The following is a 22,014-nucleotide window of genomic DNA, read 5'->3' on the forward strand; positions in this document are numbered from 1 at the left end:
TCATGCTGTCTCCATGCCAGTTTCTTACACTGTGAGACAAGAGAACATTTAAAATTCCTAGATTATTACACTGATTTCTATTAAGTATTTCAGTAATTCAACTGCAATGGTATATGTAATTTATTTCTCTTTACTGATTTGCAGTTGATGAAAGAATTTCCACTTCTCAGTATGCTGAATATCCATGAAAACCTCCTAGAGGCTCTTCTGGAGTTACAGGCTTATGCAGATGTCCAGGCGGTTTTAGCCAAGTATGATGGTAAGTGCTGCCTGTTGAAAAATCTGGGTGTTTTTGAGAAAGTAAGTGAGGTGGGCAAGGGATGTCTGTCAAAGCCGGGCCTTAAATCACCTTTGCAATGGAGGGACACAGCAGTATTTTATGACAGTTATTCTCAGAAGTTGTTGAGTTCTCTCTTAGGTCAATTCTTCGTTGCCTCAGGGAATCAAAGCTAGGATATTTTTGCCCAAATCCTGTGCCACTTGCACATGGCCTGCCTAGCACCCTGCTCCCATTCCATGATCCTCTTCTGGGTGGACTCTTTGTAATTTATGAAAGCCATTTGCACTTTGCCCAGTGCTTCTTTCTGGTAATACCAGGAATTGTGACACTTTCTTACGAAAGCGTTGCTGACTTTTTTCTGGGCATCTGGAAAAATGAGTACAAGCTTCAAACTCCCTGCAGCACCCCAGTGTTGTGCTTGACACAACAGCCAGACTTGCAGTAAGTGATGGACAGGCCCAGGATGGGATTTACAAAAAAAGCAAGAACCATCTGACTATACACAGCATGGTACTTGGGAATTAGACCCCAGACTTTGTCTGCTTTTAAAGTAAACTTACACTGCGGAGTGCTAACCTTCTAATCTGTAATTGTCAGCTCAGACTTGGCTTCAGATATTCTACAAAGCTACGACTAATAGAATTTTCCCTTGTGGAACTGCAGAAGAACGGAAATTGCATTTTTGTTAAAATTCATCTACCTGTCTGTAATGTATTTTTTTGCGGTCAGCTCCTGGTCAGTCTCTCAGCATTGTATAAAACTGTGTTAATTTTACAGTTGCAAAATTAAGTAAAGATTAGAAGCTTACTTTAAATCTTTGTGGGTTAATACAGGAAGTACATTCTGTTCTTAAGTGTATTTATATGCGCATTTCTTTTTGGATTCAGTGTCAGTGTGTTGGTACATTTAGAAACAAAAAATGACTCTTATTACCTAAATGCAACTTTGAGTTTTCAATCTGAGACTGGTGACTGTGCAAAGAAATTCAGGATTTCTAATCACAGCTGAAATGTTCCAGATGTTGCATTCATTGTCTCCCATACCCAAGGAAAAATCTTTAACTCAAAGGATGTGGGTTTCAAATGTTTGAATTGCCTTAGAATCTTAGAGATTTAATAAATAATTATTTTATTTTATCACAGATATCAGTCTCCCCAAATCAGCAGCAATATGTTACACAGCAGCTCTGCTAAAAGCCAGAGCTGTTTCAGAAAGGTAAGCAAGGACATGTGTGAAAACAACAGCTTGTTGCTAATCTTTGGTTCTCATGTAAAATATGAAGGAAAAAGGTCTAAATCTTATAAGTTTTAAAATTACTTCTAATCTGTAAAGAAAACTTTGCTTTGATTCAAGATTATTTTTTTTAGTCTTTTTTACATCCCTGGTTATGCCTAGATATGTAGCAGTTACATTTCTAAGACCAAGTTGAGTGTATTTATATATACACGTGTATTTCTGTGTGTGTTATAGAACACAGTTTAAAACGACTTTTAAGCATCCATAAAGTTAGTACAGGTGAGGATGTTTTTCACAAGCCCATGTATTGGCCAAGTGCTTTTATATAAATTCTGTTTTTGGTGTTTTGCTTGGGATTTGTTTTCTGGGGTGGGTGCAGGATATTTGTGGTGGTTGATGCTGGTATTTCACTGTGGTCTGAGCCCAGCCCCACCTCCCAGCAGGTGATGCTGAAAGTCAGGGCACTCACCTGACAGGATTGACAGGAATTTTCATGTCATAGGGGTGTGGATAACAGTAAGATACCTGACTTAACATGAACATTTTTCTCCTAGAGGAGTTTGTTTATCTTTCTTTATAAATCAGCTGATTTTTAATGGACTCCAAGCTTGCAGTGCAAATAAACACCTGGTTAGCATTTATTATTTATTACTTTTGTTCAAGGTGAGTTTTTCCCTTCAGGTTCTCCCCAGAAACTGCCTCCAAGAGAGGGCTTAGTACAGCAGAAATTAATGCTGTGGAAGCAATTCACAGAGCTGTGGAATTTAACCCTCATGTTCCGAAGGTAAGAGTATTTTATTTCCCATTGGACCACTTGTAATGTATTTTGAAAAATACCAAATTATAATATAATTTTGTTTTTGGAGCCTTGCTAGCCACATATGTTCTTGAATTTGGTTACAACTCCAGCCATGGAGTTGTTAAAAACATTAGTATTTATTTCATAAATGTTTTGTGGCCAGATCTTTTTTTAAGTAATAGCTGATGTTCAAACAGGGTTTTTTGCAAAAAAAAAAAAAATTTGGAATTTCTTAACTCGTTGGAAAATCCAGTAATGTATTACTGAAGGTGCTTTACTCTCAGTAAGTGTGGACATTAAGAAATATAAATTGAGATATTTAAAGTCATAAAATAATCACAGAATGATTTGTGTTGGAAGGGACCTTAAGGATATCTCATTCCAGCACCCTGCTTCCAAGTCCCTGAAGCCAATTAAGTTCTCCAAACAAAAATCACTCTAGTATTCCAAACCCCTTTATTCTGCTGGGCTTTCAACCATGGCTCCATGGTTATTGAAAGATCTGCAGTCACTTATTTTCTTCATCCACGTGTAAACAAGATTAAGAGTCTGTATCACCACAGGCTGTAATTTAATGTCTGGCATCAAAACACAGATTCCACAGAGCACTGGGTGAAAATAACATCTTGCTTCGCTTTTTACTGTACCAGTGGTGCTGTCAGTGTGAAACCTTGAAGCAGGAGGTTGGCTCAGTGCAGGGTCTAATCCCCTGGAAATGATGCTGGAGCCCCAGTGGCTGCTGCTGGGGCGGCTGGAATGATCCGGGCGCTGCGTTCTGTCTGCCTGTCCAGTCCAATAGAATGTGCACTGAGGAAGCTAATTGCTGGGAGAAATTGCTGCTTCTTTGCATGACTGATCAAGAGCGTAGCAAGTTCATTTCAGACAGTCTCAGACAGATTTTTCTTTAGCCTCTGCCTTTAGGGGCTGAAGATTATAATGCATTATCATTATCTAAAAGTTCTTTTGTTTTGGGTGTCCTCCAGTTGTTTCTGGAGCCTCATATACCTTTTTAAAGAAGTTGGAGATCATTTCAAACAGGCTGTTGTTAAAATTTGGTCTGTAGTTCTGCAGACAAATTCAGAAACTGATTCCAGGTTTCAGTAATTTGATTTTCTCTTCCAATTGTACATCTATCCATTCTTCGTGGGTGTTTTATTACAATGTTGCCTTGAGGCACCCGTTGGTTCGATGACAGAGCAGAATTTTACTGGTGCAGGCTATTTAAAACTCTGAAATGTTTATGGTCAAAGCAAACAAATGAATAAGGGCAGAGAAGTGAAGCAACTTGCCCAGTGGATCACAGAGAGGGAAGAAAATCTCATCTTTGAATTTCCATTCTGTTCTGTCCCATAGACTAAAAATGAGTATGTAAAGCAGGAAATCTCCGTTCGCACATCTGATGAAAGGGGTTGTCTTTGTACGTAACATTTTGCATAAGGACAATAAAATAAGGCTTGTTCTCTTTGTTCTGCTTTTACAAGGCTGAGGTTTGTTTGGAAAGGTAGAACCAGCTAGAAAAGTGGTCGTCTTAAACCATGTCAAATTAGAAATCTGTAACTGCATTTTGGTACTTTATGAAACAATCCTTTGCAGTCATCTTCTGAATATCTTAGAGATTTTCACTGTGTATAAAGACTTCAAAACCTTCAGTTCAGTACTGAGATACCTTCAGCACTGACGCCTTGCCTGCTTTATGCTTAAACATGGACGTGAAAACCTGCCAGACTGGAATTTTTCTGTTTATGTGGTAACATGGGCTCAGAGAGGGCCAAAGCCTGGAGCTGAGCATTGGTGTGTTGTGGCAATACTTGAGTGGGGCTTCACCACCACTGCTGGATTTATATTCCCAGTTAGCATAATGGAAAAGTGGGCACTGGGGAGAGCATGAGGAGTCAGGTCAGGGGTCAGATATTTGAGACCATTTTCCCACAGCAGTGCTGTGTGAGTGATCCTTTACTGTGTTAAAAAAAAAAAAAAAAAAAATTGAAGAGGATTAGAGAGGATTAGCAAGAATATTACCCTCCGGAGTGCAGGCCCAAGGCACTGAGAGAAGAACCTAGCCAGGCAGCAAATGTGCTTTATTTGGCTGGGGCACAACCCCTCCTACATTCCTTGAAGAGTCTGAATGGGAAAAGTTAAGTCCTCAAACTGGATTAGTAAATAATCTCATAGTTTGTGGCATCTGCTGAAATAAATCGGTGAGTTAGCTGCATTCTTACGCTTTGGGGGACACTCCAAGGAATTGCCAGCTACGTTGATCAAAGATGTGGATTAACTTTGGCTGTTACTGAATGAGACACTGTATGGTAGGAGAGGACAGCTCACAGGTAAATACTAGAGCTGAAACTGTCTTTTCATTCTTGTAGAAAGTAGTCATCTGTTTTTAAGTTCAAATGAATACCTGACTTTTTTAATGTACCATGAGAAAATGTGGTGCATTCAAAAAAATTGCGTGCTGTGTTGCAAAGAAATAGGAAATGATTAATCCTTGTGTTCTTTGACCTCTCTGAGCATCAGATTTTCTGCTGATGGAGGGAGAGGGCTGAAATTGAAAAAAATCTGAAACCAAAGATACTTTGTGGTAGCCCAGTAAGACCACATTAAAAGAAGATTTTCCTGGGTTTGGTTTATTATTCTTCTTTTGGTTAGCACACTGACACTTTCAGGTTTGCTGCTCATGCCTCAGAGCTAACAAGTCCTCAACTGCCTACATTGAAGCTTTCAGTGATGAAGTAATGAGCAAAAATACCTTTGGTCTGGGGTTTTATACCAGCCTAAATTTGTCCCTCATTGGTGTTGCACCTGCAGCATTATCCATCCTTAATGTCTGTTCCACAAGAATGTATTTTTATTTTGTCTTGCTGAAGCTCTGTGTTTTTTCGTGATTTTTTTGTCTCTGTGTGAAAGCCTAATTTAAGAGTCATTTACACCGGAGTGCGTTTTCTTGCTTTTCAGTTCACACTTAGTGCAGCCTGGCTGCTGTGTGGTGGGAGCTGGCCCCTTCTACGCCCAGTGATGCCTAAAATGATCATTTATGTTTCACAATGAAAGGTTTTGGAACACTGCATGTAACCAGGTGTGCTTTCCATTTTTCCTTCCAGTATTTACTAGAAATGAAAAGCCTGGTGCTGCCTCCAGAGCACATTCTGAAGCGAGGGGACAGTGAGGCAGTAGCATATGCTTTTTTCCACCTCCAGCACTGGAAGAGGATAGAAGGGGCTCTAAATCTGCTGCACTGCACATGGGAAGGCAGTAAGTATCTCCTTTTATTTTTTTCTGTACAGTAGACTAGCCTCTCTGCCTTCACCCCCCTCAAACATGGTTGGTTCTCTTTGTGAGAAGCTGGTTGCCTGATCAGATACAGATCTAATGTCGCTCACCCTTTTTGCAGCATTTAGGATGATCCCATACCCATTAGAGAAAGGACATCTTTTCTATCCCTACCCAAGCTGCACAGAAACGGCAGACAGAGAACTGTTGCCAAGTAAGTGGTTTCTAAGCAGTAATGATAATAAAACACAGGCTAAGCACATATTCAGTTTGTGGTATTCTGTATTTACCTTACCGTGATTTTTTTAGTCTGAGCTTCCTGTGAAGGGGGTTCAGCTGTTTGTTGATGTCCCTCGCAGCAGATCCTGAAGCACTTGATGTGTGTGTGTGGTAAATGTCAGCTTGATGCTGTAATAGCCTGAGTCTTTCAGAGATGAAATCTGTGTGTGGTACATTCAGGCTGAGTCTGGCTAACCTTGAGGACAGCAAAGCTGACCATTTGTTAAAAATTGCTTTTAATAGAATTCATGGGTTTGACTGCTGTTATAGCAAGGAATCAATCCATGGTTCCAGTCCTGCAGTGGGTATCCAGTAAAACCTGTCTGTGATCTTAGAGAGAACCTTTGGTTTGCCTGTAGCTTCATAGAACGTGGATTGGTTTCTGTTGTTAATTCGGTGGTCTGTTTATCTGCTGGCTGCCTCCTGGAACTTTCTATACATGTATTTCTATGTATTTATACTAGCATTTGATACTGAAAAGTATTATCCAGCTGCTCTTTGCTTCAAGCTTACTTTATGCAATTATGAGCCTACATGTTTTTTTCCTTTGGGCAAGACAAATAAACTATGTCATTACTGCCCTGTACTCGTGATATTGAGGAAAACAGCATTAATTTAGATTAGAATTGAGGTGTTAATTACACATCTTAATTGAATTCCTTTGGGGTTGAACTTCTGTATCTTGAAGAAACACAATTCCCCAGGGACTGGAAAGGACTACTGCAAAAGCACCAGCAGCCCTACAGAGACCACAGCTGTGGAAAGGAAAACTGCACAGACGTGTTTCTATTTAAAAGCTTGAAGTTATATTTAAAATGTGTAATTTAAATTTGCCCCCAGACTGCTTTAAATTACTCATTTCTCACTTATGCAGGATATTGCACAAGGAATTCCTTGGTTAGCAACTAACCCTAAATTGTAGACTTCCCAGCATAATTAAACACCAACACATGCAGATATTTCAACAGGATCACTCACGCATTCCTGTTATGTTTTAAATATAAAACTACCTATAAATAAAATCATCTTAACACTTTTATTGCAGTACTTCCTTGAGAAATCTTGACACCTAATTTTAAAAAAAATTTATCTATTTAAAATAATGTTGACCAAACCAATGATTCGAGAAACCTGGATTGGTCTGATGCGGAACACTTCTCAAACATCAGTGAACGTATAGAATTAGCTTTAGTTGTCTTTACCTATTTTGAATTTGGTTTTAATTTCCCAGTGTAGGAAAAGCTCCTGTGAAAAGAATTAGTTTTCTATTTTTTAAACACTTTCCTAAATTATATTGCTCCATGTTTTAGAAATGAGGTGAGCTTCTATGTAGTAGGAATCTCTGGGTATCATTAACATCTCGTATGGATGTTAGGCAAGGATCTCCAAATATCCTACTTAATTTTCCTCCAAAATCTATCATTAAAACCAAAACAAACCCTGAGCACTTTGCTATTAATGAGTTGCAAGAGCACAAGACACTTTGCTGCGTTTACTCTTGTAATGGTGCTTTAATGTGCTAGCATTCAGAAGCAGTAACTGGAGGGTAAAGTGTCTTTTTCCTCCACTGACTTCAGTTTAAGAAAGAATACAATTGTATTTTCTTGTTTTACAAAAAAGGCTCGTTTGTAATTTTATGTTTTTATTAGATTTTAAAAACAGCTTGTCAAGAAGGGCAGTCCTTTTATAATTACTTATGTCTATAGAAACTATTTTTTTCTTCATTTAAAAATCTTTTCAAATCATTGGATAGAAATCAGAGCTGCAGATATCCAGAGCCAGTAAGTAATTGCAAATCCACCCAGCAGGTCCTCAGTGAGTGACCAGTAGTAGTGTTGTGAGTGCTGAAAGCTCCACATGCCACCCTTAGCCTGGCTAATCACCTGCTTTGGGTTTTGTTACCAGAGATTGGAAATTGCAAGGAGCTGCTATGTACAGAATTTATAACCCAGTCCTGGTGCTGTTTTCTTTGGGGTCTGCACTGTCAGCTGCTCTGTACAGATTTACTGTAGTCTACAACCAGAAGTCTTCAAGAAGTGCTAAGAAATACATGTGTATACAACATGCTGTTCGTTTTGTACTTGCTCAGCTTCCTAGGGGGTGTGGAGATGTGGTGTTCTTTTCAGGTAACAGGATTAGAGCTCCAGAGAGTTGAAAACACCTGAATTGTTTTAGTTGGTTTGGGTAATTCTGACAGCTTGTGAACTTTACAGGTGTTCCCTCTGTCCTCTTAGAAATGTAGGTACCATAAACTGAGCCTGATGAAATGCTTCAAAAATAAAGCCTATGAAACTGAAAAAGAAGACTGGGGAGAGAATATTAATAATGAAAACAAATATGTAAAGGCTCTTAATAATGAAAACAAGCATGTGATGTCGGGGAAAATTTTTTAAGTAGTTAAAGTACTGGAAGCTAAGATGTGCTTCCTTTTGAAAGTCCAGAAATGAGTTACAGGGCCATAAATAATTCAGAAAGCAGTCTTTGATTATCAAAGGTCAACATTCTTCTTTTTTTCCTTCCAGCATTTCATGAAGTCTCCGTTTATCCCCAGAAGGAACTTCCCTTTTTCATCCATTTCACAGCAGGCCTGTGTTCCTTTTCAGCCATGCTGGCCCTCCTCACCCACCAGTTCCCAGAGCTGATGGTCATTTTTGCAAAAGCTGTAAGTACTATCTCTGTCATGGGGCTTGCTAAGGTATCTCATGGGTTTTTGGGAATTTTGTGGTCCAGGGTGAAGTAGCCTCTAGTCAATCTCACGCTTGTGGAGCATAAATTATTTTATCTGCTTTTGTGAGAATCTCAGTAGTGACAAACGCATGTTGAAATTTGGGCAAAACCTCTATTTTGACAAGAGAGGAACTATTGCTTTTACACACCATGGCTTTAATTTGCTCTGTTACGGTGACAGAGCAGCATTTCAGCACCAGCGAAATTTTTCCACGGGACACTGTGGTGAGTATGGATTTTATCCTTGTTCAAGTGCACGACTGCAGTGGGAGAGCCTCAGAAATAAATTTGTTGGCTGGAGATTTTGACAAGTGAGTAAAAGGCAGGCTCAGTTGCAGGTAAACAGGTCTCTGTGAGCATTGAACACCCACAGCATGATGTAAATGGAATGGATGAGAACAGATAAAATAACTGGTGACTTCAAACCAGGTTCAGAACGGAGTTTAGCTGTCACTTAACCTTTCAGGAGCTCAGCCAGTGGTTTTATATCTCGTCTGGTTTTACTTACTAGATGGAGAATGTGTTCAGTGACCACAGTTCTGTCATTTGAGTACCTTTTCAAGGATAGAAGCTGGACTCACTGGTAATAATTGTGATGCTTTAAATGTGTCTTGAATATGTCTGTTCCTGTGGGTGCCTTCTGTGCAGTGCACAGGCGGCTTCCCACTCCAGCTTCTCAAGCAACTCCAAGCAGTAAGTTTGGCCTTTACTGAGCTGTGGATCTTGTGCAGTAGAGCAGAGTAGGAAATAAAGAGCTCTGAACTCTTAAGGGAATCATTTATTCTGGCTAGTCAAAATTTGCTAGTCAAAATAGAGGGTAAAGGACTTTTGCATCCTGGCTGGTTTAATGCAACAGGTAATGGAGACCCAGGAGGACAGCCCTTCTTTTTAAAGAATACTTTGTTCCTAAAAGTGTTGGCTTTATTAGTGAGCCCAGTCTAGTGTCCAAGTCATGCAGATCTGAGAGTGGGGCCTCATTTCCACACAGTGGTGTTGATCTTTATGCTGGAAAATGTAGTTGGACATGCCAGTGACAAATTTCAGTGCTGCTCATAATTGGCTGGATTCATAGTAACTAGGGGCTAACTATCTGCTTCATTAATTCTGTAAGGGCTGCATTAGCAAAGTTGTATGATTTCCAAAGAGATACAAGGTCAGATGTTACGCTAACAAAGAATTGCTTGGTGAAGTTCTCTTTGGGTTTCTTGAACAACAACAACCAAAAAAAAAAAGACAAGACTTTGTGCAGTTGAGTTGGCTTTGCAGTTGGGATGTCCAGTGACATGTCCAAGTGTGGGGAAAAACCTCCTAGGGTTTAGTCATTAGGCAGTGTGTTTATTTTGTTTATTTTCTTTAGGAAAAGGTGGGTAGTGTCTGTTCAGCTGAAAAAGTAGATGATCAAGAAGAGTGCTCATTGCCACAGCATTCCCCTGACCAAATCAGTGGCAGCAGGCACAGGCAAAGGGGCCCTTGACACTCTCTGTGGCAGTTTATTATCAGCAAAAGTTGAAATTGTGTACTGAGATCATCAGGCAAGAAGGGAATTCTGTATCATTCTCTTGAGATTGACAGCTGAGAAGGAAATACCAACTTCCAGTATTTTGCTCTTTTAGCTAGAATTAATGTTGACTCTCAATCATACTCTAATGATAAAAATTCTTCCATATTTTACTTATTAGATGATTGTACTCGTGATTCCATTCCTGATGTTTTCAGAGGGATTCAGAAAACTTGTAAGGAACAATGATACTGGTTTTATTGCTCACAACAGGGGTGTTGGAACTAGATGACTTTTACGGTCCCTTCCAACCCAAACCATTCTATGGTTCTGTGGTTTAGTTCATAGATTGCTTCAATAGTTTAACTACAGATAATGCTGTGATGGCTGCTAGCCCTTTATACACACTCTCTTGTTTTCTAGAGGTCTGTAATAGTAACATCTACTTGAATTTTCATACCAAAAATGGAAGATTATCTTTTATTTAATGATACCAGCCTTTCCACTCAAGCATACTGTAATAAAGCAATTATTGCTTACTATATTGAGCATTATATCTTCAAGTAATTTCAGTGCTTTAAGTTTTTGAAATTATTTTTTCCCATGTATTTTATTTCAAGTATTTTTTTCATGTTACTGTTTTTTTATTTATTAAATATAGTACTTTGAGATAATAGAGTTCTAGCTGGTATATCTGGAGTGCTTTGGCCACAGATAAAAGCAATGCAAAATGTATTTCCAACTCTTGCATTTCCAAGAAACCTAGAACACAGTTTTAGGAATGGCAATTGGAAAGTATTGTGTATATGGAATTTTTCGCTATAAATCTCCAAGCAGTGACTCCTTAGATTACATTTCAGTTACTTCTTAATCAAACTGTTTTTCCAGCAGTTGAGTCCACAGTGAGCTGAACGCCTCAGAAGGGCTTTAAGAAGTTGAATACCTTTCTATTGACTTGAAAAGTCTGAGTTTACATATTTTCATTTGTTAGTGCTTGAGTTTGTTTCCTCCATAATAAATCACGGGGTAAACCTTGGCAAATTGCTAAAAATATTCCAAGTGGCCAAAAATCACAAGGAAGCGTTTGCTGGTTCCAATGTACACAGAGCGCCGGAGCATCGGCCGAGCGCTGGCACCGGAGCCGCTCCCGCCCGGCCCCGGCGCCGCTGGGATTGCGGGGCTCTGCAGGTGCTGGGGGCTGCTGCTGGCAGAGCGTTGGGCCTTGGCTGATGCTGCTAGAGCCCGTGAAGGTGCCCGGAGAAGCTGTGGCTGCCAAATCCCTGGAGTGTCCAAGGCCAGGTTGGATGCGGCTTGGAGCGACCTGGGATAGTGGAAGGGGTCCCTGCCCTCGGCAAGGTGTTGAAATTAGATGATCTTTAAGGTCCCTTCTGATCCAAACTATTCTGTGATTCCCTGGTAACTGTATGAGTTGGTGCTGTTGAGGACAGTGGAACAGGCAGTGGTAGAGGATCCGCAGCAGCTGCTCCCTGGGCCTTGCTGTTGGTTTCAGTCAGATTTCCGATCTCTTGGAGCATCACGCTGTTCCTGATCATTAGACAGCTCTGTTTCTGAAGTAGTTACTGTTTAGACTCTTCACAGTAAGTGACAGAAGGGAGGAAGGTACGCAAATGACGATGATGTGAACAGCTCTCTGAACAAGCTGAAAAAACACTGCTAGATAAAACAACTTCTGTCAAAACTGCAGACAAAAGGGTCTGATTGTTTTTTCATTCAGCATGAATTTTTATTTTTTAATAATTGCATAGATGGAGGACTGGGTGGACGTGTATCATCTTGCAAAAGTGAGATTCTGTGATACAGTGTACAGAGGTTCTGTGATACAAAGACACCAGGAAGTCTGCAGGAACAGCAGTGATACAGAGTGATAGCAGGCACTGTAAAAGGATGTCAGAAGTTCCTGGAAACACTGAACATACCTTCATAGAATCATGGAATGGTTCGGGTGGGAAGGGACCTTAAGGCTCGTCCCACTCCAGCCCCTGCCGTGGGCACTGACACCTTCCACTGTCCCAGGGTGTTCCAAGCCCCATCCAGCCTGGCCTGGGCACTTCCAAACATGGAGCAGCCACAGCTTCTCTGGGCAATTCCAAGCAGATCAATCCCATTTTTTACATTGGAACCTAATGTTACTGGAATAGACCAATGTAAATTATTACTGAAGTACTGAAAAAATAGTGGAGCGGTGTTCCTGCTGTATCCTACTGAAAACAACTTTCTTTTTCAGGGAATTGGACAAAATCCTAAGACAGTCCCTGTTCCAATGCGGTTTTCTATGGGTTGTTTGATACTTTCACAATGAAGAAAGAGGTCATGGGGCTTAAATTAAAAATTGGCTAATTTTTATGATTGTAAGATTAGGAGAAAGCATTTTTCATTCTGGCTGTTCCCTAGCTCCCTGTTGGAGGATTCCTTGCCATTTTGTCCGTGGCAGCCATCTAGGGACAGAAAATAGGGCAAAGCAGAGCCGTGTCTGGCAAGTCCTGCTTTGTGTGACACTCTGCTTTACTTTAAGAACAAATCCCCCTACCACTTTCCCCAAAGCTCATTAAGTGAGACTGGAGAATTAACTTTTTAGCCAGCTGCTGAACTTTTCATATTTATAAACACTTGAGTCTTTTGCTTATCTAAGAGAAAATGTGTATAGTTTGGAGATGTGCACTTCCCTGCCAATGTGTAATGAGTGGTTCTACACTTGGTAGGGAAAAAAAAGCCTGAAGTTTCCTGTCAGAGCTGAGTGTCGATGCCAAGGGCAAAGGTTTCTTGCCTTGCTAATCTACATCTTAACTCATGCACTTAATGTGAAGGTGCCACACGCAAACAGGCAGGGAAGAAGCCCACTGCAGGGAAAAGCTCCTACAGCTCATTCACTGCTGTGAATGTTATGTTTTAAAAGCCTTTTTAATGTAATATTTGAGGTTATGATAGAAGCCAGGAGGGCCAAAGTAAAACTTTCAAAGTAAATGAGTCCTGTTGTTGCTAATTCATGAAATGAGGGTTTGCACAAGGATAACCTGAGTGCCAGTGGAATATCTGGGGGATGGGTTGAGAAGGTGCAGGGGAGTTTGCACAATTTGTTTTAGCCTAATCTTACTTCTGGAACTGTTTAGATGGCATCTAGAGTATGGATCCCGTCTGGAAGCACAGACTGGTCTTGGTGGATGGACTGTTCACTTTGAGTCGGTGACCTGTAAATAAGCTAGGCCTGAATATTGAAAAAATAAGGTGATCTTCAAGGTCCCTTCCGACCTGAGTGGTTCTGTGATCCTCTGAAAATCCGCTGTCCTCCCCTCCCTGGTGTGTTTAGCCCTGAGGGCTCAGTGCTGGGCAGCTGGAGGAGCTGTGGTGTGCAGCAATGCCATGCTAACCCTCGTGCTCTTGCCCAGGTGCTGCGGGTGCTGTGGCCGGTGAGTGCTCCCAGCGTTCTGGCCTCCAGCTGAGTGGACTGTGCCAGGGGTGAGTGGGCAAGGCTGGAACTGGGGCTTCCAGGGGGTTTTTCTTTCTCTGTGTGTCTTCATTGACCTCTGATGTTTGTAACGAGCCTCTTTCATGGCATCAGCAGTGAAGGGATTGGAATTCTTTTGCCCTGAGGGAGAGACACAGGGTGGTTTTTGTTCATACCTTGAGTCTGCGGAGGGAAGTTGGTTTGGAAACTGAGCTGATTTATTGTTGTGTTCCGTTTCTTCCAGTGCTTTGGGACTCTTCTTTCACCCTTCATCTTCACTATGGAGCACATTAAGGACCTGCTGCTGTCCAGCCCCTGGCATCAGCTGACTCTAGTGTGACTGGAGTGTATTTTCCATGATAGTTTGATTTTATTCTCATGAGCCTCACTTGGTGGTTGGCTGACCCCCAGCTCTGGGGGCCAAGGAAGAAATCTGGGCTCTTCAAACTGATATCCTTGACAGGCTTCCATGTTGATGGTGCTTAACATGGGAATTTCTTCTTTGGCCTTAGTCTGTAATCATCTAAGAATATAGTTCTTATTGAGCAATAGTTTATTGCTCTCTAAATCAGTTGGACAACTGGAAGCTCATACTTCCTCTGTAAGAAAGGAGAATACACAAACTGAGCAGGTGTTTGGAGTATTGGTGCTTCCTTCTCAGCTGCAGATGCACCGGATACTTGGCTTAGATTTAATTTTGTAAGTCTTTTTCAAAATATTTGTTAACAGCAAAGTATGGTTCTGCTTTCTTTATTAAAAAGTTGCTACTTAACACATTGAATTTGTTGACTTCTTAAGTGTCTGTTTAATATAGATTATAATGTGCAAACAAAGATTTGTTTCTTCTCTATCTTATGAGCTTGCATTACTCAAGGAGATGGTAAACTCCTCTATTTCATGTTACTTCTTGAGGTTTAATTGTGCATCTTTCATTCTTCAAGACAAAGCATTTTGAAAGATGGGATGGCTTCTGAAACTGCCCAAAGTGGTGTGATATCTGTATGGGAGTCTGTTGGGAGACCTGAACTTTCAAGTGTTAGTCCACAGTAGTGTCACTGTGGATGTGAAGACTTTAGGAGAATGGAGATGTGGAAAACTCTTCAAAGGATTCACTTCACATACAGACCACCCCTCAGGGTTTGTTTACTGCAGAGGTGGAAAGATGGCTGTGGCAGCCACGTGGTTTGAGGTGATTGGTGTCACTTCCATTTCCACTCTCCCATTAGAGCAAAAGTCTTTTTCCCAGGTCTGCTGCTTGGCATCAGGGAAGCAAAGTCATGTCAGCCCAGGCTTCTTAGAAGGGAAGGTGAAAAAGTAGCACGGGCTTGTGGATAAATGCTAATTCTGAGCACATGAAAACCCAACATCTTACTTTTTGCAGATAAGCACATATACTTGCCACTAAGAACTGGGGACGTTTTACACGTTTGATCTCTGTTATCTTTGTGAGTGTTTGTGACGTTGATGGCTTCTTCCAAAGGTGGTGTAAATTGATCCAGTTTCTGAATCCTGGATGGAAGAAGCTTGCTGTGGTATTTTCTGAAACAATCCCTGTGTCAGTCAATTACAAGTCATTGGAATTGATTTAAAATACCTCCTTACACAGAAGATCAAGAATTAGGGGGTTTTTTTTCCTTATTTTCAAATCCTTCTTTACCTTGTAAACCAAGTTCTGTGAAGAACAGAAAGTCACCTTTGCATATCACGTAAGTGTAGTTTATTTGTAACTCTGAAGGGAAACAAACTTGTTTAGGTAGAAATGCCATTGTTTGCTCTCCACTGTGTATTTCTGTTGACTGGACTTAAATCCAGGTTAACTGTTTGAATTTATCAAGGAATCAAAAGGGAAGCCCTACAGAAAGATTCTACCAGTGTTTTTAGTTACCTAACTACTAGAATGTAATTTTCTCAACTTTCTTTCCAGTTGGTCACTGGGGCTGTTTCTCACTTTGGAATCACTGTGGTGATTAATAGGCCTGTTGTGTTCATGTGATTTCACTTCGTGATCTGCAGGGGCCCATAAGGTAACCAGGCTAATGCTTTTTAAAGTTGAACCTTTTCCAGCAGTTGTGTGGGGTTATAAATGAAGCTCTGCCTCCCATGTATCATCCCAAGAGCTGCTTTCTCTCACTGTCCTCCCCTGACATAACAGTAACAGAAAGGGGATGGGCTTGTTCTGAGAGGAGAGCTGGCAGCAGGCTGTGTAATGAAAATCTTCCTGTCTCTAGAAGTGCCAGCAGTTCTTGAGGAAGGAGTGCTATGGTTTTCCAGCAGGATTGTCCATGCTTTTGGGAAGTGGTCCTTTGCCGCTTGGGAGCAGGGACTTACACCTGACCCATACCTCAGTAATGCCATATCAGTTATGTTGTGTGTGTGTATATTTACACATATCTATTGATATGTATGTATACATTAAAAAATTATAGTTATGACTCAGGACATTATGAATATTGATGTAACTTCCTTGAAACAAGAACTGTGGTGACTTGACAGCCACTGGGATGGCAGTAGCTTTTTCATGAGGCTTTATGTGGCATTAACAGACTCTTTACATTTTCAGTTCATTCAGAGTAGCCAGTGAAAGTCAAATCTTGAAGATTAGCATTTATTTCTATATCTGGATGTGTGTATTTGTAAACCAGGATAATTATAGGCTCTTTGATCATTTAGGCAGTTTGAGTTTGGGGTGGGGTTGGTTTGTTGGGTAGTTTTGGGTTCTCACAGTGTCTCACCATGTCAGGACAGGTTAATTTGTGATCAGGATGTCCAGGAAGAGAATGTAGCTGCATTTCTTCCTGCCAGCCTCTGACTTCTCCAGGAGTATTTTCCAGAAAGGACAGGAAGGGTAGGAAAGGGGGAAGTGTTATCACAGTAAAACTATTGTTTGTGCAGCAATTAAGCAACTGAATTCCTGTGTGAATTTGCCCTGTCTTACCACTGACTTTCATGAAAAGTGTCTAAAGATCCTTGTGAATCACGAGTTTATTGCATGTGCATCTGCAGGGATGACACAAATGATGATTTAACACATTACTGAAACAGCTTCCTAATGTTGTCTGACTTGAAGTGTTTGATGCTTACGTGCTAGTGGCTATTTAATTTCCTGTAGCTACTGAAGTAGGAGCATTCCAACACAGTGTGCCGTGATGGTACAGTGGGTGCTAGAGCAAAACTCTCCACTGGCTATTGGCACTGCTAGAATAATAACACTCTTACAGCAGAGGTGAGGCAATTTAGGCTAGTAAATATTTCAGAGTAACGAGGTCTGGTCATTGCAGCCCTCGTTCATGTGGGCTATAAATCACATCAGAATTCTGGGGAATAATCTCTGACAGATATTTACCATGCTGGGAGCCCTTCATTTTTGAAATTTGGAATAGCTGCCTGTTAGTAGCTTTTATGCATGTATGTGTGTGGCAAAAGGACTTTTCATGCTGTCCGACACCTTGGTCACTGAGGTTATGGGGACAAATTCATATGGAGATGGCCCTGGGGTGGTTCTCCATCCAGATTTGTCACAGGCCAGTTCCTTCCTGCATCTCTCCAGTGCTGGCCAGGCATGTTTATTCCCTGCTCCTCATCTTGGAATTGTTGTGAGGGTGCCAAGCCTCATAGATCCATGACTCTGAACAAGGCAGGGTGTAAAGGTCATAGTTGAGACCATTAATAACAAGGTGCAAACGGCTGGTTTATATGTAATGTGAAGCTTTTTACTTATTTCATTTTTGCACTTTGGGGGCTCTGTTTGCTTATGGAGCACTTGGTGTCTGGTACCTATTTAGCCTGAGAGCAGGCAATTGGGTTCCTTCAGGCCTTCAGAGGAATGCAGAAAATTGTTCTCTGGTGTTGTAATTCTGCTGGGATAACTGGAGCTTATTTGTCTCACTGCTTATTAAATGCATACTTGTCTAGAGGTCCTGGGGTTTTTTTCTTCTCTTTTTTCCTGAGAAACGTTGGGTGAATCCCAAGGACCACAAGTGAGAGGAAGATTCCAGGAGGAGGGGGAGAGGGAAGTGCCTTCACCTCTCCAAGCTGCATCATCCACCTCCAGTGCCAGCAGAATGAAGAGGTTAAATATGAGAGTAGACTCCCGTAGGGAAAGGAGATGTATGTATGGGGCTTGGCCAGACATAAATTAATATTGCCCTTCCCCCTTGCTCAGAGATGAGACAGTGAGGGGAGCAGCACCTCCCAAACACTCGTGCGTGGGGTGTGTGGTTGGAGCCAGTGCTGAGGTGTCGGAGTGGGCCCAGCTGTGCAGGTCAGGAGCACGTGGGAGCTGTGCTGTGCTCTGTGCACAGGGCACTGTGGGCGGCAGGGCAGGGGGCAGGTGGGGGTCATGGAATCACAGACTGTCCGGAGCTGAAAGGACCTGCAAAGATCAAGTTCAGCTCGTGGCTGTGTACAGGACATGCCAACAATCCCACCCTGTGCCTGAAAGCGTTGTCTAAACACTCCTGGAGCTCTGGAGTCATGGCCATTCCCTGGCGAGCCTGTTCAGTGCCTGACCACCCTCTGGGGAAAGAACCTTTTCCTGATACCCAGTCTAAACCTCTTCTCCAGTGTTCATACTCTGCCAGCCTCTGCGCAGTGCCAAATTTGCCATTTTGCTGTTAAAAGGGACAGACTCCTCTGTTCCGCAGTTAATTAAGATGGCTGCACAGGTGATGTATGAGCTGTTGTCACCTGCTTTTGGTCAAAAATCTGTACAGATCAGTCAGGATGACAGTAGCAATCACAGTGGGCTTCTGTTTTCAGTGTCCTGTGCTCCAAATTCACCCATCCTACAGTAAAGGTGGATAAAGAGTAAAGGCAGCTTCAGTTTCCAGCTCTGTCTCCTGGCTGCTCCTCCCTGTCTGGAGCCTCCTGGCAGGGTGTGCTCTGCATGCCCCAGCCCTTACTGGAGGGACAAGACTGTGATCAGGGATGCTGCTCATGTGCTTGGAATTTTCCTCATTTCCAGCCTCAGCTGCTGTTGTGTGCTCTTTGGTGGGATCTTCAGTGAGTCTGGTCATTGGGGAGAGCGAGATAACACACCCTTGCTTACGGCATCAGCGAGGGTGCATCCACCACGATGAGTGTTCCTCCGTTGGGATCTTCCCCCTTTGGTTATTTCTGGCCAGCAACATTTTCCTTTCACTCTGGATGCCTTGAGTTGTGAAATCACAGTGCGGCCCCATCGGCTGGACCCTTCTCTTAAGAACCTCTTGATTTCTTTGCTAATTTGGCTGTGGGCTTTCGTCAGTTATAAAACAGAGTGACACAGTATGTGACTATTGCATTCTCCTGCCTTGACTCACTGGCTGTGATTCCAGAGCAGTGACCCCCCTGCTGCTGGCTGGAGCAGCCCTCTGTGCCTCGGCCTCAGCAATATGGGATGTGAGAGCTTGCACACAGACCTTGACAGGCTGCACCAACATTAGTGCAAATGCCACAACAAATCTGCCCCGGTGGGCTCTTACAACAGGTGGTCCCCCATGGATTGCACTGAGCACAGGTACCTGAGCAAAGCCTTCTGTGCCTTTGTGAGCCCAGTGGAGCACAGAAAAGGCCCACGGGGAGACAAGGGGCTGTTGGGATTGGGATGTAGCTTGGCAATGTATTCACCTGCAGTGCTGAGCTCAAGAACTTACAGATCTTGCCATTACGTCCATCCAAAAAAATGGTGGTGTCACCTGGGCTAAGGCTTGTTCTCACCCACATAGGGAAAATCAGAATCACAGAATCTGGACTGTGGAAGAGACCCACAAGGAACATTTGGATGTCAAGTCCAATTCCTGGCCCCGTACGTGATTCCATGTTTCCAACGCCTTCTGCCTCCTTCTGTATGTCCTGTCCAGCTGCTTCAGAGAAGGTAATATATTCAGAACCTCATTAAGCAATTAATCCTGCACCTTGTCCTTGAGTGCAGACATGCTTTTGACTGGAAGATAATTAGAGGATGAACTTGCATAAAAGGCTCCCTCCACATTTTAGGTAGATTACTTACGAGGGGCTTGTGTGAGGGACTGAGTGTTCCCTGATGAGACCGTTGCCTTCAGAAATGTTTTGAGATGGAAAACAGCTGCTTGCCAAGGATGAGTGTGCTGAGGGGAGCTTCCCTGGGGCTCATCTGCAGTAGGGCACTGGCCAGTCTGAATTTCCTTTGGCCCACAGTGGGGTCTTGTCTTGCACAAGCACTGGGAGTTTGCTCTGGCTGACCCGTGTATTTCTATTCCAGTTCTGTGGTTTTCTGCTAATTGGTTGTTAATAAATGAGTGTAGCCTTGCATAGTCTTTGCAGAAGAAACTCACTTCTGTCAGGTGAACTTGGGCTCGATGGGCTGTCTCCATGACTGCTTCTCCAGGTACTTCTGTAGCTTTTGCACTTGATTCCAAGTAGTTTGACTCCTCTTACTTACTGCTGCGACAGAGGAACGCAGCTGCACAGGAGGACCTGGCAGGGCTAGGGAGGGTTCCTGTCTCAGTTGTGGTTACTATACAGGGCACTGAAGGCATCCAATTTCAGCATCTCGGTGATGAAACAGGAAAGGGGGGAAGCCAATAAACCCAAGACAACCTGTCCTCAGGAGTTTCCCTCTTCATTTTAAAATAGGAACATCTGCATGCAAGGGGAGGATGTATTTAGGCAGCAGCCATTGATTAAGGTGTTATTCATCAGGTGGGCCCACAGATCTCCTACAGCCACCCTCCAGGGCTCCTCTGCAAAAGAGGCTGACCCCGGGTCCCCAGGCACCGGGCCCCTCCCAGCCCAGGGAGGTGTCCTGCCCTGGGAGGGAGGCTTGGATTGATGGCTGAGGGGGCAGTGTTTTTTCAAGTCCGTGGTAAATTGCGAGTAGGTGGAGCAGTAATGAAGATGAATGAGAGGCTTTTCCCGGTCGATTAGCCTGTGCTGACGGATGCTGCACTGCCTTGGGATGCCTTTGGCCTGCCTCAGACCTCCTGCTCACCTGCCAGCATTCCTCGGTACAGCCAGGATGGGCAAATTGTCTCTCCCTGAAATTCAGAGGATGTTGGAAGGGCCTGGGGAGAGACCAGAAGTCTCCTGGATAAACACCAGCTCCAATGCAAGAGCAGGAAAGGTGCTGCACAACCCTCTTGTGCTGTCAGGAATTGGTTTAATTCTGTAGGAAACAGGTTAGGCAGTGGGGAGGTGGGTTCCTGTAATTCTCTTCAGAGCTCCATTAAAATGTCACCTTTTGGCTTGGCTGTGGCTTTGCAGCAGCTCTGCTGAAGGTCCTTTTTCTGCATGAGCACTCTCGGGGGTGTGTAATCCGGCCCATGGCAGGCTCTTTTAATTCTTTGAGCAGTTCCCCCATCAAAGCTGGTTTCAAAGTGGATTTCTCTCCCCACTTAAACTATTTCCTAGGGCCATTGAGTAAAATCCCTGTTTGGAGATGCTCTTGGTGCAGTAGCCGATGGGTGGCTTAGGACCAGAATAATCTTCTTTGCCTTAATCCCATCCTGCTCCTTTGACCTTTCTGCAGACTTTGCTCTTGTAGCCTGCTCAGCTCCCCCTTGCCCACACATCTCACTGCTTCCAGGAGAAAACCCCAGCTGCTTGGAGACCTCTGACATGCCCTCTGGCAGCAGTAAAGCAGACCCCAGCAAAAAGTATTTGCAAGTGAATGTCCCTGTTGACTTGGCCTTTCTTATTGTTATAAGTTTGGAACCTCCATGAAAACTTCCTCTGTGTGAAACGTCCTTACTTGCCCATCAGCACAATGCTGAGCAGTATTGGGAAAATGAACCCCATTTCTCCTGGCTCAGGGAGCAGGCACAGCCCTGCCTGAGGCAATGTGCAGCCTGGCTCTGGTGGGGAAACTGCAGCAGCACCCTCAGCCTCAGGAACTGCAGTGATTAAGATAATTTTTCATTTTTTAACTGGGTCAGTTTAGTTTCCAGGTTCAACTGGGTTATACATTGTATTTGTTTGTGTGGATTGGGACCTTTTGACCAGATTATATAAAATATTTGTACAGTAAATAAAGCATTTTTGTAATGTCTGCTTGCTCAAATTGGTGGAAAAAAGAGGAAATTTGTAGAGATGAGGCGTGGATCCCTGTAACCTACCTACCAGCACCTCTGCAGCTGCCTTCCCCTCCTCTTATCAGCTTCAATTTTAATTGATTATGTTTCGAGTGTTTGGGGATTTTTTTAATGGGAAAGATTTGGAAGTTTATCTAGCAACTCCTGCTTGACCCAGTGCTGTAGAACTGTGGAATGGTTTGAGTGGTACAGGACTTTAAAGCTCTTCTTGTTCCATCCCCTGCCATGGGCAGGGATAGATTCCACTCAGTCAGGTTGGTCCGAGCCCTGTCCAGCCTGGCCTTGAACACTTCTGAGGATGGGGCATCCACATGTCCTGAGGTGTGATGCTGCTGAGAAAGGATTCCCCTGGCGCTTTGGATGCTCAGCCCTGTAGGAAGCTTTGGGACAGCAGGAGCTGCAGACTGTGGGGAA

At 42.9% G+C, this 22,014-nt stretch overlaps 1 protein-coding gene across 4 annotated transcripts in view; it reads left to right on the top strand.

Moving 5' to 3' along the window:
* Positions 1–14,328, top strand: part of ST7L (suppression of tumorigenicity 7 like) — a 22,461-nt gene extending 8,133 nt beyond the window's left edge. For 3 of the 4 annotated variants that reach the window (XM_066204155.1, XM_066204154.1, XM_066204156.1), the window contains exons 9-16: positions 145–259; positions 1,423–1,495; positions 2,198–2,300; positions 5,417–5,567; positions 5,707–5,799; positions 8,387–8,526; positions 13,494–13,563; positions 13,797–14,328. In XM_066204155.1, the coding sequence (XP_066060252.1) occupies positions 145–259; positions 1,423–1,495; positions 2,198–2,300; positions 5,417–5,567; positions 5,707–5,799; positions 8,387–8,526; positions 13,494–13,547 (729 nt within the window). In that variant the 3' untranslated portion in view covers positions 13,548–13,563; positions 13,797–14,328. The remainder of the gene's footprint in view (positions 1–144; positions 260–1,422; positions 1,496–2,197; positions 2,301–5,416; positions 5,568–5,706; positions 5,800–8,386; positions 8,527–13,493; positions 13,564–13,796) is intronic. The other variant, XM_066204157.1, reaches the window with a different exon arrangement.
* Positions 14,329–22,014: the final 7,686 nt, after the last annotated feature.

The sequence above is a fragment of the Chamaea fasciata genome, unplaced genomic scaffold (assembly GCF_029207755.1).
Source record: "Chamaea fasciata isolate MVZ Bird 193981 ecotype frontalis unplaced genomic scaffold, bChaFas1.0.hap1 SCAF_25, whole genome shotgun sequence".
In the NCBI taxonomy this organism is placed as follows: Eukaryota; Metazoa; Chordata; class Aves; order Passeriformes; family Sylviidae; genus Chamaea; species Chamaea fasciata.